At 51.3% G+C, this 13,851-nt stretch overlaps 1 protein-coding gene across 2 annotated transcripts; it reads left to right on the top strand.

Moving 5' to 3' along the window:
• The first annotated feature begins 1,402 nt into the window (after positions 1–1,402).
• Positions 1,403–13,738, top strand: UBE2V1 (ubiquitin conjugating enzyme E2 V1). 2 transcript variants are annotated; one of them, XM_071572530.1, is made up of 4 exons: positions 1,403–1,460; positions 9,426–9,574; positions 11,714–11,839; positions 12,146–13,738. In XM_071572530.1, exons 1-4 carry the CDS (start codon positions 1,439–1,441, stop codon positions 12,290–12,292), a joined length of 444 nt encoding a protein of 147 aa, XP_071428631.1. In that variant the 5' UTR covers positions 1,403–1,438; the 3' UTR covers positions 12,293–13,738. The 2 variants fall into 2 exon arrangements, with proteins under 2 accessions (XP_071428631.1, XP_071428632.1); XM_071572531.1 differs by having other exon boundaries at positions 1,419–1,454.
• Positions 13,739–13,851: the final 113 nt, after the last annotated feature.

Raw genomic sequence — 13,851 nt, 5'->3', positions numbered from 1 at the left:
ATAGGGAGAAGATGCGGTTGGGTGGGCACAGTGGGATGGTGTTGGGTGGGCATAGGGAGAAGATGCGGTTGGGTGGGCACAGGGAGATGCCGTTGGGTGGGCATAGGGAGAAGATGCTGTTGGGTGGGCACAGGGAGATGCCGTTGGGTGGGCACAGGGAGATGCTGTAGGATGGGCACAGGGAGATGGTGCTGGGTGGGCACAGGGAGATGCCGTTGGGTGGGCACAGGGAGATGGTGCTGGGTGGGCACAGGGAGAAGATGCTGTAGGATGGGCACAGTGGGATGGTGCTGGGTGGGCACAGGGAGATGCCGTTGGGTGGGCACAGGGAGATGCCGTTGGGTGGGCACAGGGAGAAGATGCTGTTGGGTGGGCACAGTGGGATGCCGTTGGGTGGGCACAGGGAGATGCTGTAGGATGGGCACAGGGAGATGGTGCTGGGTGGGCACAGGGAGAAGATGCTGTAGGATGGGCACAGTGGGATGGTGCTGGGTGGGCACAGGGAGATGCCGTTGGGTGGGCACAGGGAGAAGATGCTGTAGGATGGGCACAGTGGGATGGTGCTGGGTGGGCACAGGGAGATGCCGTTGGGTGGGCACAGGGAGATGCCGTTGGGTGGGCACAGGGAGAAGATGCTGTTGGGCGGGCACAGTGGGATGCTGTTGGGTGGGCACAGGGAGATGGTGCTGTTGGGTGGGCACAGTGGGATGGTGCTGGGTGGGCACAGGGAGATGCCGTTGGGTGGGCACAGGGAGAAGATGCTGTAGGATGGGCACAGTGGGATGCTGTTGGGTGGGCACAGGGAGAAGATGCTGTTGGGTGGGCACAGGGAGATGCCGTTGGGTGGGCACAGGGAGATGCTGTAGGATGGGCACAGGGAGAAGATGCTGTAGGATGGGCACAGTGGGATGCTGTTGGGTGGGCACAGGGAGATGCTGTTGGGTGGGCACAGGGAGAAGATGCTGTTGGGTGGGCACAGTGGGATGCTGTTGGGCGGGCACAGGGAGGTCTCCAAAGCGTTTGGCTGCGTAATTGTTCCTGCAAATGTTCATGCGGTGTCTCAGGGGCGCGGGTTTTGGAATTCGTGTTGCAAAGCAAATCAGAATTCATTTCCCTCCCATTTTTTAATTTTTTTTCATAGTAGGTACGAAGCGGAGCGGACTGGGGAAAGCTGTGCTGGAGTTTTATGGGCGTTCAGCGCCTGACACCGCGCTGGTTCGGAAACCCCGGGTCGATGTCCCGTGTCGCGACCGGGGCGAGCGAAATAACTCCCGTGCACCCGCCCGCGCGCTGTATCTCCCCAACGCCGCGCGTGAACCACAGAACTGCCTTAACGCTCTCCTTAACGCGCCCGCCCGCGCCCCGCCCGCCGCCGCCGCCGCAGTTCCCGCGTTACGGTGACGTCACGCGGGGGCGGGGCCGGTGGCGGCGGCGCAAGATGGCGGCGACCACGGGCGCGGGTGAGCGCGACGGGCCGGGCCGGGCCGGGCCGGGATAGGCGGGGATGGGACGGGATAGGACGGGCTGGGACAGGCGGGGAGGGGATGGGACGGGTGGGAAGCGCCCGGCGGAGCGGTGGTGGCGGAGAGGGGGCGGCGGCGCGGCCCGAGCGGGGCCCGGTGGGGCGGGGGTGGAGCCGCGGCCGGGGCCGCTCCCCGCGCTCGGCCCCGGCTGGTGAGAGGGGCTGGCTGGGCCCTGCGGGACGCGTGTCCTGCCCTGGGGGGGCTGCGGGTGGGCCAGGCCGGGTCGGTGCCCGCAGCCCCCGGGCCGGGCCTGATGGGTTCCCGCAGCTTCTCCTGCCGCTCTTCCCCCCGGTTCGGTGTGTCCAGAGCTTCCCCCGCTCCTCCTCTGGGTGCCCCCCGAGGCCTGGCTGGAGTTACAAGGCAAACGAGGTGCTTTAATAGCCCTTTTCGCCCCTGGTGTGTCCCTGCTCCAGCCCGTGTCAGGCCGCGGGTGCTCCAAGTTGTTTTATACCCTGTAAAATCGCTCCACGCCCGCTCTGAGGATGGGAACCCTCTCCTTGCACCCTCACTGCACATGAAACATCAGTGCTGCAGCCACATTTGGAATGTTTGGGTTTCTTGCTGACATCCTGAAGGAACTTCAACAGATCGAACCGATTTGAGTCACTTCTGCCCACCCAGTTTTGTTTTCCCGTGTCCCTCAGGCCGGGGGGGGTTTCACAGGGGCCTCTGTGGTGCCTGTTTTCACCTTGGTCCCTCTGAATTTGGACCACCAGAAGGTGACTGTCAGAGATGTACCAGAAATGCAGTGGGATTCCTGTTTTACAGATAGCCCTTTATCAATAACCACTGCCATATCTTAAGGGTAACCATTGCAGGGCACATAATTCACACTAATCAAGTTATTAAAACACGTTTGAAGGGCAGTGGGTGCTGTCCTGAGAATTCTGTGTTTGGACACGTGTGGCTGTGAGGAGCTGATTCAAGACACAAACCCCGAGGTGGGCCCTCCTTGCCCTGTTGTGTCACTCCCTCCTGGCTGCTCCGTGTTCCCAGGGAACCTTCCAAGCTGCTGCCTTTGCATTTTCTGTTTGGCTGGAAGAACAAGGCAGATATTCTTGGGTTTAAGCCAGTGCAGCTCCAGAGTGAATTGTTGGGTGTTCATGGAGAGGCCACAGTGCCAGCACAGCCTGGGACAGGCTCTGGTTGCCCATCATTTGCTGGGCATGTTGTGTTTCTGGGATTGTTCCTGTTATTCCAGGGCTCTGACAGGTCTGCCCAGTGCCCAGTGCTGGCAGCTCTGCCCAGTGCCCAGTGCTGGCAGCTCTGCCTTGTGCCTAGTGCTGGCAGCTCTGGCAGCTCTGCCCTGTGCCCTGTGCCCTGTGCCCAGTGCTGGCAGCTCTGCCCTGTGCCCAGTGCTGGCCGCTCTGCCCTGTGCCCCATGCCCTGTGCCCTGTGCCCCGTGCCCCGTGCCCAGTGCTGGCAGCTCTGCCCTGTGCCCTGTGCCCAGTGCCCAGTGCTGGCAGCTCTGCCCTGTGCCCAGTGCTGGCAGCTCTGCCTTGTGCCTAGTGCTGGCAGCTCTGGCAGCTCTGCCCTGTGCCCTGTGCCCAGTGCTGGCAGCTCTGCCCTGTGCCCTGTGCTGGCAGCTCTGCCCTGTGCCCTGTGCTGGCAGCTCTGCCCTGTGCCCCGTGCCCAGTGCTGGCAGCTCTGCCCTGTGCCCAGTACTGGCAGCTCTGCCCTGTGCCCTGTGCCCAGGGCTCTGACAGCTCTGCCCCGTGCCCAGTGCTGGCAGCTCTGCCCTGTGCCCAGTACTGGCAGCTCTGCCCTGTGCCCTGTGCCCAGGGCTCTGACAGCTCTGCCCTGTGCCCAGTGCTGGCTGCTCTGCCCTGTGCCCAGTGCTGGCCGCTCTGCCCTGTGCCCAGTGCTGTCAGCTCTGCCCTGTGCCCTGTGCCCAGTGCTGGCAGTTCTGCCCTGTGCCCAGGGCTCTGACAGCTCTGCCCTGTGCCCAGTGCTGGCCGCTCTGCCCTGTGCCCCGTGCCCTGTGCCCCGTGCCCTGTGCCCAGTGCTGGCAGCTCTGCCCTGTGCCCTGTGCCCAGTGCTGGCAGCTCTGCCCTGTGCCCCATGCCCTGTGCTGGCAGCTCTGCCCTGTGCCCTGTGCCCTGTGCCCAGTGCTGGCAGCTCTGCCCTGTGCCCCATGCCCTGTGCCCTGTGCCCCGTGCCCTGTGCCCAGTGCTGGCAGCTGGGAGCAGAGCCCTCAGTGGCTGTGCCTGCAGTGTGGGCACAGCTCTGCAGTTCACCATGAGGGGTGTGACTGCAACGTGTGCTGCAGGAATGCTGGACTTGTGCAGAACCCCCAGAATTCAGTCTGGGGGACCCCTGGGACACAAAGCAGCAGCTGCTGTGGGTGCTGTGGGTGGCTCAGAGCTCTGGCTGCACCTCCCAGGTGCCCTCCCAGCACTGCTCCCTGTCCTGTGGGGCTGGGAGAGGGTGGAGATTTCCCTCTCCTGGCAGCAAGGACATCCCAGTGCCAGGTGCTGGCAGTGCCACTGCAATGCAGGCTCTGTGGTTCCTTCCCAGCACTGCTCTGAGGGCAGAGGGGCTGGAGGTGACACCTCCCTGCTCTCCATGGCTGAGCCATCACTGGGAGACACAGGGCAAGTACCCCAGAACTGCCTTCACTCCTCTGGAAAACAGAGTTTGCTCAGACTTGTTTCATGGAACCTTAACATACTCCTGTTTGTTTGTAAAACACTGGAATGCATAAGTGTGGTATCCTGAGTTTGTGGTGGCTCAGGAAAGAGCTCCAACAGACACTGAAGGTGAAAATACTCACTCTGTCTTCTAAAGCAGCTGCTGACCCAGAGGAAGAAGTGGGTGCAAATGTCCCTGTCACTTACACAAGTCATAGGGCTGGTCCTGGCAGGTGGACAGGTGAGATATTTGTACTTAATAAACAGGTAGAAATCATTAACAAGGGCAAAGCCCCAACCCCACACTCCATGGCTTGCTCCATGTTGCTGCCCTGCAGACTGGGGGGTTCTACTGGGTGAAAACCTGGCTGTGCTGTTCTGTGGGCTCCTGTTTCTCCATCTCTCTCCCTGGGGAGTGATTCATGGCCACGTTTAACTCACTTTTCTCTCGGAGTTCAGGTCAGTGGGTGTGTGGCAGGGCTGTGGGACACTGTTTGCCAGCAGACTGGGGGAGCTCAGCAGTGAAATGTTTTGCCAGGTTTAAGTTGGTCAAGGTTGGAGGTGTGTGAAGAGCTGCAGAAGAATTCAGTGCATGGCCACGATGGTGCTGACAGATGTGCCTTGATGCTTCTGAGAGCAGGGCATGGTCAGGTTTGGGAGTGTATTAAAAGCATATATTTATTTTTTAACTGTTGAGGGCCCTGTGACATCACTATAAACTCAAGTTGTGCTTGTGGGAAGCAAATCAAGAGCTGACAATAAGCATGAACTGTGTGTTGGAGGAAACAGGTGTAGCTGCCCCTGGAAAAGCCCCACGGTGGCTCCTGGGAGTGCACAGCAGACAAACAGCCTTTCTGGTCTCAGAGGGATCATTGCAGCCACCAGGGGCCCTCTGAGTCTGTAAGTAAAATACTCAAGGGTAGGGAAAAAGTAATTGAAGAGAAAGTGGAAGATCAATTATGCCTTCTTAAATTGGGTGGGTGATACCAGCAGGTGTGAGAGGATTGCAGAGCTTTGGGTGCTGCAGGGGAAGGATACAGGTGACTGAATAAAAGGGTAAATAGTTCAAAGCCCCTACAAAGATGATACTCAGCTGAATATTTTCATGTACAATGATAACAGTTACATAATATGTTTGAAGATCACTGTTCTGGCTGAGAACTCAAAGGTATTCCTTGGTGTATTAACCTCATAAGCAGGTGGGGATCCTGGAAGGTGTGATGCTGCCAGGTTTGGTCAGGGGTGGGGTTCTCAGGGCAAGATTTTCAGGCTGTGAGGGTGAGTTTTAACCACTCCAAGTCGAGCTGCAGTTCCTCTGCCCCCCTCCTGATGGTTTGTGCCCATCCTGGTGGGTTTGGCTGTGCCTGGCCCGGGGGGCACATCCTGCCCATGCTGGCACAGCCCAGCCCCGCATTGCCAGCCCTTCTGCCCAGGGCTTGTCTCAAACCTCTGCTCTGCCTGCACCTTTGGGAAACCCAGCCATGCCCTTGGCAGGAGGGGCAGCAGGAGGGGCAGCAGGAGGGGCATCAGGAGGGAGCTCTCAGGGAAAGCCCAGCCATGCCCTTGGCAGAAGGGGCAGCAGGAGGGAGCTCTCAGGGAGAGCCCAGCCATGCCTGTGGCAGGAGGGGCAGCTCTCTCAGTCACCACCATTTCTCACAGTTCCAAAGGAAATGTTGGGGGTTTCCCTGGTGAGATTTAAAGATTTGACCCAGGACAGCAGTTCAGGGTGTTATTTTCTAGAGGCACTTGTAGCTGCACTGGAAGAGTTTTGCTTTTCAGCTGGGATAGGAGCACAGACATCCTGTGATTCAGCTCTGCTGCTGCTGGAGGGCTGTGCTGGGCCTGGGTGGGGTTGCCAGCCTGCCTCACACCAGGCAGCTGTGCAGGTAACCTGCCTGAGGTATTTATTGAAGGGTACAACCAGTGCTTTGTTACACAGAACAAAACACTCAGATTGTTTCAAGTGCACAGGAAGTTACTTTGGGTCTGCAAAATGCCTCAGTACCCATCAGGGTGGAAATTGTGACTGCAAAGATGAGGCAAGAAATAAAAGGGCCTGTCTCCCAAAAGCTTTTGTGGCAATTGCTGAAAGCCTTTTATTAAGTTTTAAATACTCCATCACTTCAGAAACTTTATATTCCATAGTGACAGGGAATGGTTTGCATGTTTTTTACAGTCCCATTGCTGCAGGATAAAGCTTGTCCAACTGGCAGTAGTTGCAGTGTCTGCAAAGAGATGAGACATATTGGAAAGGATGTGATTAAAGCTGAATATCAGATCCACAGGAACAGCCAACAGAAGGTGCTTTAATGTACTGAGCAACAGAGGTGCTCAAAGCTGTTGGATTTCAGCTCCCCTGAGTTCCTGTAAATCAGGAACTAGTACAGAAAGCAGAGTTGAAGTTGTCAGTAAAGGCCAGTTTGATGAGCTGTGTGTTATTGGTGGGGATGTTGAGAAACCCTCAGCAAAAGCTGGTTCTCCTCTTTGGAGCCCCATTCCAGTGAATTGTGTTTTCTGGGGGCTTTGCTGTGCCCTGTGCCTGTGCTTCAGTTCTGAAGAGAAATGCCTGTAGTTGAATCTCACTGTAGAAAGGAGAGAGAAACACGTTCTTGAAGTTGTTGAGAGGTGCTTGTGTTGTTCTCCTGACCAAAATGTCTGAGCAGAGGATCTGCTCCAAAGGCACCTTGCCCACCTGGTTTCACTGTGCTGCTCTCACCTTCTTAAGGTTTCTGGATTTGGAGTTGCTCCTGCTGTGTGACTGAGGAAAATGGAAAGATGCAAAAGCAGAGTCTGTCAGAAGGTGTCGTTTTTAACTTGGTACAGACATACTGTGAACTTGATGGGAAGGTAAATTTGGGAGATCTCAGACTGGTGGGATCACTCCTAGAACTGCTGTCAGAGAGTCTGTGTGTCTTCAGTAGTGCTGTGTTAGAAGGTAAACCTGAGGTGCTTTAAACTCTTTATAGAAGTCCAAGCTGACATTTAACTGCCTTCCAGGAGCAATTCTGTTCTTCCCTCAGTGAGATCCTGCCCAGCCATGCTCAGACTCCTCCTGTCCCATCTCAGTGCCCTGGCTCTGTTAACTCCCTGCTTAGCAAGCAGATGGGTTGTGAGGAGCCAGGGAGTTTCTGACCAGGAAAACAGAAGCTCCTGATTCTCTTGGAGGCTGAAGAGGATGTCACAATGTCACCCAGGCCAAGCAGCTTCTTGACTGCAGCTCTGAGCTCTGTGAAGTGTGTAAGGCACATCCTGCCTTTCTGGAAAGCTCAGTCTGTGCTTCAGTTCTGCTCTTTGGTTGCTGTAATTTCATTAATTTTGTGTAACTGATGAACTCATATGTGGGATTGAGACTTCACCAAGGTGAACTTTGAGAAGGACTGTCCAGGTCAGTCCTTGGAGGTCCCACCTGGTCAGTGCAGTTCTGATTCAGCTTTCACAGGTTTGTGATTAATAGTAAATACCTCCTTTTGCTCTGAAATACATTTTAGCTCCATTTCTGGGAATATTTCTGTGAGATCAGGCAAGCTGTAAGGGAAGCAGTTATTGAGATATTACTGTATTTCTGTTTCAAATAAAGCTGCTATTTGAGTCATCTTGGACCATAGTAAAGACAAAATGCTTAACTGAAAGTACTTCAGACCAGCTGATTACTTTTTAATTGCCTCTCTCTTTATTTAGGTTTTCTTGTGTTAAAGGAAGGGCTCTTAGAAGAACAGGTTGGTTGGGTTGCTGCCTTGGAAGTCTCCATTGCTGCCCTGAAAGGGTTATGGAAGGCATTTATTGAGGGCTGTGAGGAGGGAACAGTCAGCTCGGGGTTGTTCAGCAGGCACAGGACACTCCTGGCCCTGCACCTGCCATGGCTTAGCCATGGAAGTTACTTGGCAAGTACTGTGTGTGCCTGGAACAGACCAGATCACTTTCTAGGAACCTTTGTGGGCAGCAAACACGGGGGTGATGTGTTTGTGAAGGACCACAGGGGATGAAGCCCATGTGGGTTCTGAGGGTCAGGGTGTGGTGGTGGACAATGAGTGCTCCAGGCCTTTGGAAGTGAAGGGACATGGGCTTGGCTTGATGGCCTTGTGCATTTTTCCAGGATGACAGGCAGGGTCAGTCTGGTCTTGTATTCTGCCTTGTTTAAGGGCAGGTTATTTAGAAGTTATTTAAAGCATTTATGATCATGTAGATGTGTGATTTCCTTTCTGCTGAGTGAATCTCCTGAGAATGTCAGGGAGGGGGCTGAGTTACCACCCTCTGTGTGGCTGAGATGATTGTCCAGGTCACACCTCTGAGCTTGAGCAGAGGAATGACACACTTTTAGAAGGCAGTGGTGCTGCTGGACACAGTCACTGGTTGTAGAATGACCAATTATCCCCCATGATCACTTGTTTCCTGGGAAGTGCATAAAAACTCCTCTTCCTTTGAGCAGCCCTTTGCCATCGTGCTCCTGCAGTGCTCACAAGTGAGGAGTTGCTGTGGAATTACCACTCATTTTTGTGGCTGTTTTCCGTGTGGTAGGAGCCAGTGCACAGCATGACTCGCCAGCTCTCTGGAGACCTCAGGCCTGCCAGAGAACTGTAAGATCCTGTGTGACTCCTTTATGACTCTGATTCATGCTGGATTCATGCTGAATCAGAGCAGCTCTATCTGGGGAGAGCTCAGCAATAAAGGTGCCTTCCCTTCCTGTGAGGTTGTAAAGCCCAGCCTAGCTCTGGTTAGCAAATGTGAGAGCTGAGGCTGCCTTTCAGCCTTGGTTGTGGCCTCCTGGAGTATATACCTGCTGATGGCATTTTTAATTACATGCTCAGTTTTCTCCAAGTGGGATTCCTGCCTCACTCTGTGAACAGGGTGTGATGCTCAGAGGAAGGGTGGCCAGGCAGTACTTTCTGCCTCCTTTGGTGTGTGCCCTGTGTCTGCCACAAAGCTGGTTCCTCCTGGGTGATTTGCTTTGGTCTGAGTAAATGTCAGAAAATTGTCTTTGCACCACCTATAAACATGAAGATCTGCTGTCATTGTGCTGCCTGCCCTAACAGGTGGCCTGTGAGCCTCCTGGCATCCTCATTTGGAGATACCTTCATTTTGCTTGTAAAATCCAAGCTAAATACAGGGACACCTTTCTCATAATGTTGAGGCATCACTACTTCTTGAATGACAACATTGTTACAGTTTTGCCCAAAACGTTTTCTGGGAAATGACCCCAAGTATCAGGGAGTTTACTCTGGCTTTGTTTCATTGCTTGATTTCTCAACTGAAAATGTTTTTCTGGTTGTTTCAGGAGTAAAAGTTCCTCGTAATTTTCGTCTTTTGGAAGAACTTGAAGAAGGTCAGAAGGGAGTTGGGGATGGGACGGTCAGCTGGGGCCTTGAAGATGATGAAGATATGACACTTACAAGGTGGACAGGAATGATTATTGGGCCTCCAAGAGTAAGTACCCAGTGAAAGACTAGAATAGTATAGTCTGGGTTTTTTCTTCCCTCTTTTCTTCTCTGAGTAACCACTGAAGTACAAAACAAACAAAAGATGAGTGAAAAAAACACTTTAGGGAGTGATTTATGTTGAAGTTCCAGGATCTGTATAATAGTGGTTTTCATGCACTATATTGCTTTTTGCTTATAATTTGAAATATTTCTGTTGGTTATGCTACATCTGCTTTATATTTGCAGATCCATTAACACATAACTTTTGAGATCCCAGAGTTCTGGTGTCCTGTACTCTTGAGTACTGCAAGGTTTAAAATCCTTTGGCTGGGGAGGGTACATGTGGAGCTCGGGCAGGTACAAGGGGCTGTTCTGCACAGCACTGCTGGTCTTCCTGTGGCTCCTCCTGGAGTTTATGGGTTGGTTTTTATTGCAGCAGTTCTGACTTGCTTGGGTAGAGTTTTAACTAACTCAAGAAACTCAATTTTTAATGAATTTGGTTCCTTCTCTGAATGTCCTCTCCCAAAGCAGCAACTTCCAGTGCAGCTGGTCTTTGTGGTAGTGTTGTGGTGCTCCCTTCTCCCCCCAGCCCTGCCAAACTGAGGGTCTGCACTCCAGCAGGGAATTGAGGACTTAACTGTGTGTTGTGCCTGTGCATCTGTTCTAAAACCAGAACCTGTTGTCTCCTTTCACTGTTCTGTTTCCTCTGTTAATTCCTCTCTGTGCAGTGCAAGGAGCTGATTCCCCTTCCTGCTGTGGCAGATGTTGTCTTCTACATCTGGCCTCAGTGTCACTTCCCAGTAATTCCAGGGGTCATTGTATGACAGTTGTACAGACCTTTGGTCGTGCTCCTGCCCTGAGTGTTCCCATTCTGTCAGTGCCTGTTTGACACACACTGAGGCTGTACAGTCATGTCCATTGTAATGGCATTACACATGCAGTGTTTTCTGTCTCATCCAGGAGTATTGTTTACTTCATGTCTGCCCTTGTTAACCTCTCCCCAGTCACATCATTTGGTTTATGATGTGCCCAAATTGTTTTCTGGAGCAGCATTTGATTTTAGTACACCAGGAGAGTGCTAATGAGCCTGCATGGGGGCTGTGGAGGGAGCTCACTGTGTGCTTAGGCCTTATGGAAAATCTGAGCAACCTGGAAATCTAATTTAGAAGATGAAGTGGGGACTGAGATGTGCAAACAGGCTCGTGCTGCCCTGCCCAGCAGGGCTGGAAGTGGGTAGTTCATGCCATGCAGGAGCTGCTTCTGGGCTCACAGGTTCACCTGGACTGCTGCTCTTGGTCACTGCCCTGGGAGTTTCGTCTCCATTGTGATGTTGAAGGTGCAGGAAATTGGGTGAGAAGCTCTAAATCTGGAGGGCTTGTCTGCCCAAACTTCCCTGTGGTGCTCCTGTTCCTGTTGTGTGTCTGCCAGCTGCCTGCTCTGCCCAGCTCAGCTGCAGCTCTGGGCCAAAGCTCTCAGAGTGCAGAGGCACATTAACTGGTGGTGTTTTAATTAATTTGAAATACTGAAGAATCCCATGTTACATTTGTCTCTGTACCCAGGGATTTATTGTCACACACCCAGGATTCTGTTAGAGAGTTCTTGTGGTGGGGCCAAAGTGGTGGGGCTGTTTGGGATCAGGATGTCCTTTCAAACGTGTTGAATCTTGGAGCCTTCCCCTTTCTCAGAACCAGCAGATTTATGACCACAGAATATTTTTCAAGTGCAGTTCTAGGAGGGGGTAACTGTAGATCAGAAGCTGAAGCTGTGGCCTTGGTTTCAGGGTAGCATGTGAGATTTGTAAACTGATATAACAAAGCTGCTTCTAAAGATTACTTGAAAAGTTCTATCTGAGCTATATGGTGGTTAAAAAATCATTCAAGTTGGTGAGTGGGAGGCAATGGCAGCTTCGTGTCCTCACATGAAAGTTTGATGCTTGAAAGACCAGTAGAATTTATTTCCCTGAAGAGGAAGCATTTGATACTCTGAATATTACAAAGTGAACCCAAACCAGAGGTAGCCAGCAGAGTGTCTGACTGGCTGCCCTTACATTTAGCAGTTCTGTGTTCCTAAAGCAGCCAGCCACTGCTTAACCAAATGCTGACTGAAATGCCTGTTGTAATCGTTTTCCCCTTTCTTTTCCTCTCAGACAATTTATGAAAACAGAATATACAGCCTTAAAATAGAATGCGGGCCTAAGTATCCAGAAGCACCTCCATTTGTAAGATTTGTAACAAAAATTAATATGAATGGAGTAAATAGTTCTAATGGAGTGGTAAGTTTTTTGCTTTTATTCATTTTATTGTTGTTTTTATGTTTGGCTTCTAATGCTTTGTTTATACTTGTAACTTTCTTAACTACTCATTGCTTGTGGTGCTGTTCGTTGTAGGGGAAGGAAAGGGGGAAACAGGGAAGTGGGCAAGTGGAGGTTTATTATCCTGGCTTTTAGGGAAAACACTTTAATTTGCTTTCTTTGCTTTCTCTGACTCAGATTTCGTGTAGGATATTCAGTTGGAGGTGTGGGGGAGTTGTGTGGCCAACATGCCAATTCTGACAGGAATGGTCTTTTTGTCTGTTTTAGGTGGACCCCAGAGCCATATCAGTCCTAGCAAAATGGCAGAATTCTTATAGTATCAAAGTTGTTCTGCAAGAGCTTCGGCGTCTAATGATGTCTAAAGAAAATATGAAACTTCCTCAGCCACCTGAAGGACAATGTTACAGCAATTAATTAAAAAAAAAAACAAAACAAAACAAACCAACATGCCCCCCTTATTCAATTTAAGCTGTCTTCATTTTCCACAGTAGTAAATTTTCTAGATGCATCTTGTAGACCTCAAAATACTGGAAAGGAAGTTCCCATTCAAAGGAGGTTTTTCTTGAGATACTGTAAATGATACTAATTTTTTTTCATTTGAAATATAAGTTGTGCTATAACAAATAATCCTGTCGTGTAACCACTGTCCACATAGCTGAACTTCTGGTATCAGGAAAAGTCTATTTGAATTTATTACTGTCAAGACCAGTGTGGCACATCCAACTTAACTGTGAAAGGATCCATCCCACAATCACCTTGCTGTGTGTCTGGCCTGGGTTATTTTTTCTTTCTCTGTCTTTTGCAATAGAGTCGAAGCTCAGGGCTATTTATTAGAGTAGACACAAAGGTTTCTGCTTCCAGTGCTGCACTGGGCTGTATGGACTACTACTGGGGATGTGTCTCCCCTCAGTCATCCCTCCCTTTGTGCTCGCTCTAGTAAAGGCTGAATGTGACTGTGGTCGTTTTGGGGTTTTAATTATTTTTTTAATTGCCCTGATAATCTGGGGCAAGCTTTCCTTCTTTCCTTTGGCCAAGGCATAGATTGTATTTCTCTTCCTGGCCTCCCTCACCAGCGATGTGGGCTTTGGCTGAGGGATTCAGGGTTCTTTTAATCTCTTCCTTCTTCCCCTCCTTTTAGTGGGGGTGCTGCTTTCTTTTTGCCCCTTTTGGCGACTCTTCTCACCCCTGGCCCAGGGGTAAGTGTTGGGGCAATAACTTGACCTGTTCCCTCTTGCTTATCATTTCGGTTTTGCAACAAGTTTAGTCTTCACCAGCCTGGAAAACAAGAGTATCCGTTCTGCTGGCAAGCTTGGGTTTCCCCTTCCCTCCAGCACTGCTGCCACGCCGCCAAGCTGGTGTTGTTAGATAGGCTTTGACGTGGGGAAAAGAGCAGTCATTTACCAGGATTGCCCAAACCTTCTGCTGCCAAACCTGAATGGGGCAGACTCTGCACGCAGAGATTCTGAACAGCTCCAGTTACACTCAAATCGTTGTGTTTTGGTGCTTTGGATTGACCCAAGAATGTTAATTAACAAACAGTTGCACTTGCGTTTGGCCCTTCTAAAGAGTAACAACTGCAGACAAATCAAATCCTTGTGGTAGATTTTATCAGGATTCTGTAGGTCTTAGAGATCTCTTCAGTGGAGATCTGGGGGAAGTGTGGGACAGCAGATTAAGGACCTTCACTGGCTTTGCATCCTGGCAAATCACTGCCTTTCCTGTTTACTGTTCCGGACCACCACCTGCTGCAATGTGGATGCAAGCTCACAGAAACCAACTGGCATGTCCTGAGTTTTATGAAAAATTCAGTGTTTGTGTAAAAAAAGAATAAAAAGAAAAAAAGAAAAGAGTAAAAATAAACACATTTTAAAGCAGCAGCTGTCAAGTCAATGAACAACAATTGATGTTTCCATTAACTTTTGAGGAAAATATTAGTTGTAAGGATTTAACATCCTCTGTACTGAAAGTTTAAC

This window comes from Pithys albifrons, chromosome 18, assembly GCF_047495875.1.
Source record: "Pithys albifrons albifrons isolate INPA30051 chromosome 18, PitAlb_v1, whole genome shotgun sequence".
Taxonomy (NCBI): Eukaryota; Metazoa; Chordata; class Aves; order Passeriformes; family Thamnophilidae; genus Pithys; species Pithys albifrons.
The sequence above is the reverse complement of the archived record's forward strand: the minus strand, read 5'-3'. Positions and strand labels throughout refer to the sequence as shown.

Excerpts from the sequence above, each read along its gene's own strand:
- UBE2V1 (XM_071572530.1), top strand. The coding sequence starts at position 1,439 with ATGGCGGCGACCACGGGCGCGG. Across the intron at positions 1,461-9,425 it reads GGCGGCGACCACGGGCGCGG|GAGTAAAAGTTCCTCGTAAT; the intron begins GTGAGCGCGACG and ends TGGTTGTTTCAG. Across the intron at positions 9,575-11,713 it reads TGATTATTGGGCCTCCAAGA|ACAATTTATGAAAACAGAAT; the intron begins GTAAGTACCCAG and ends TTTTCCTCTCAG.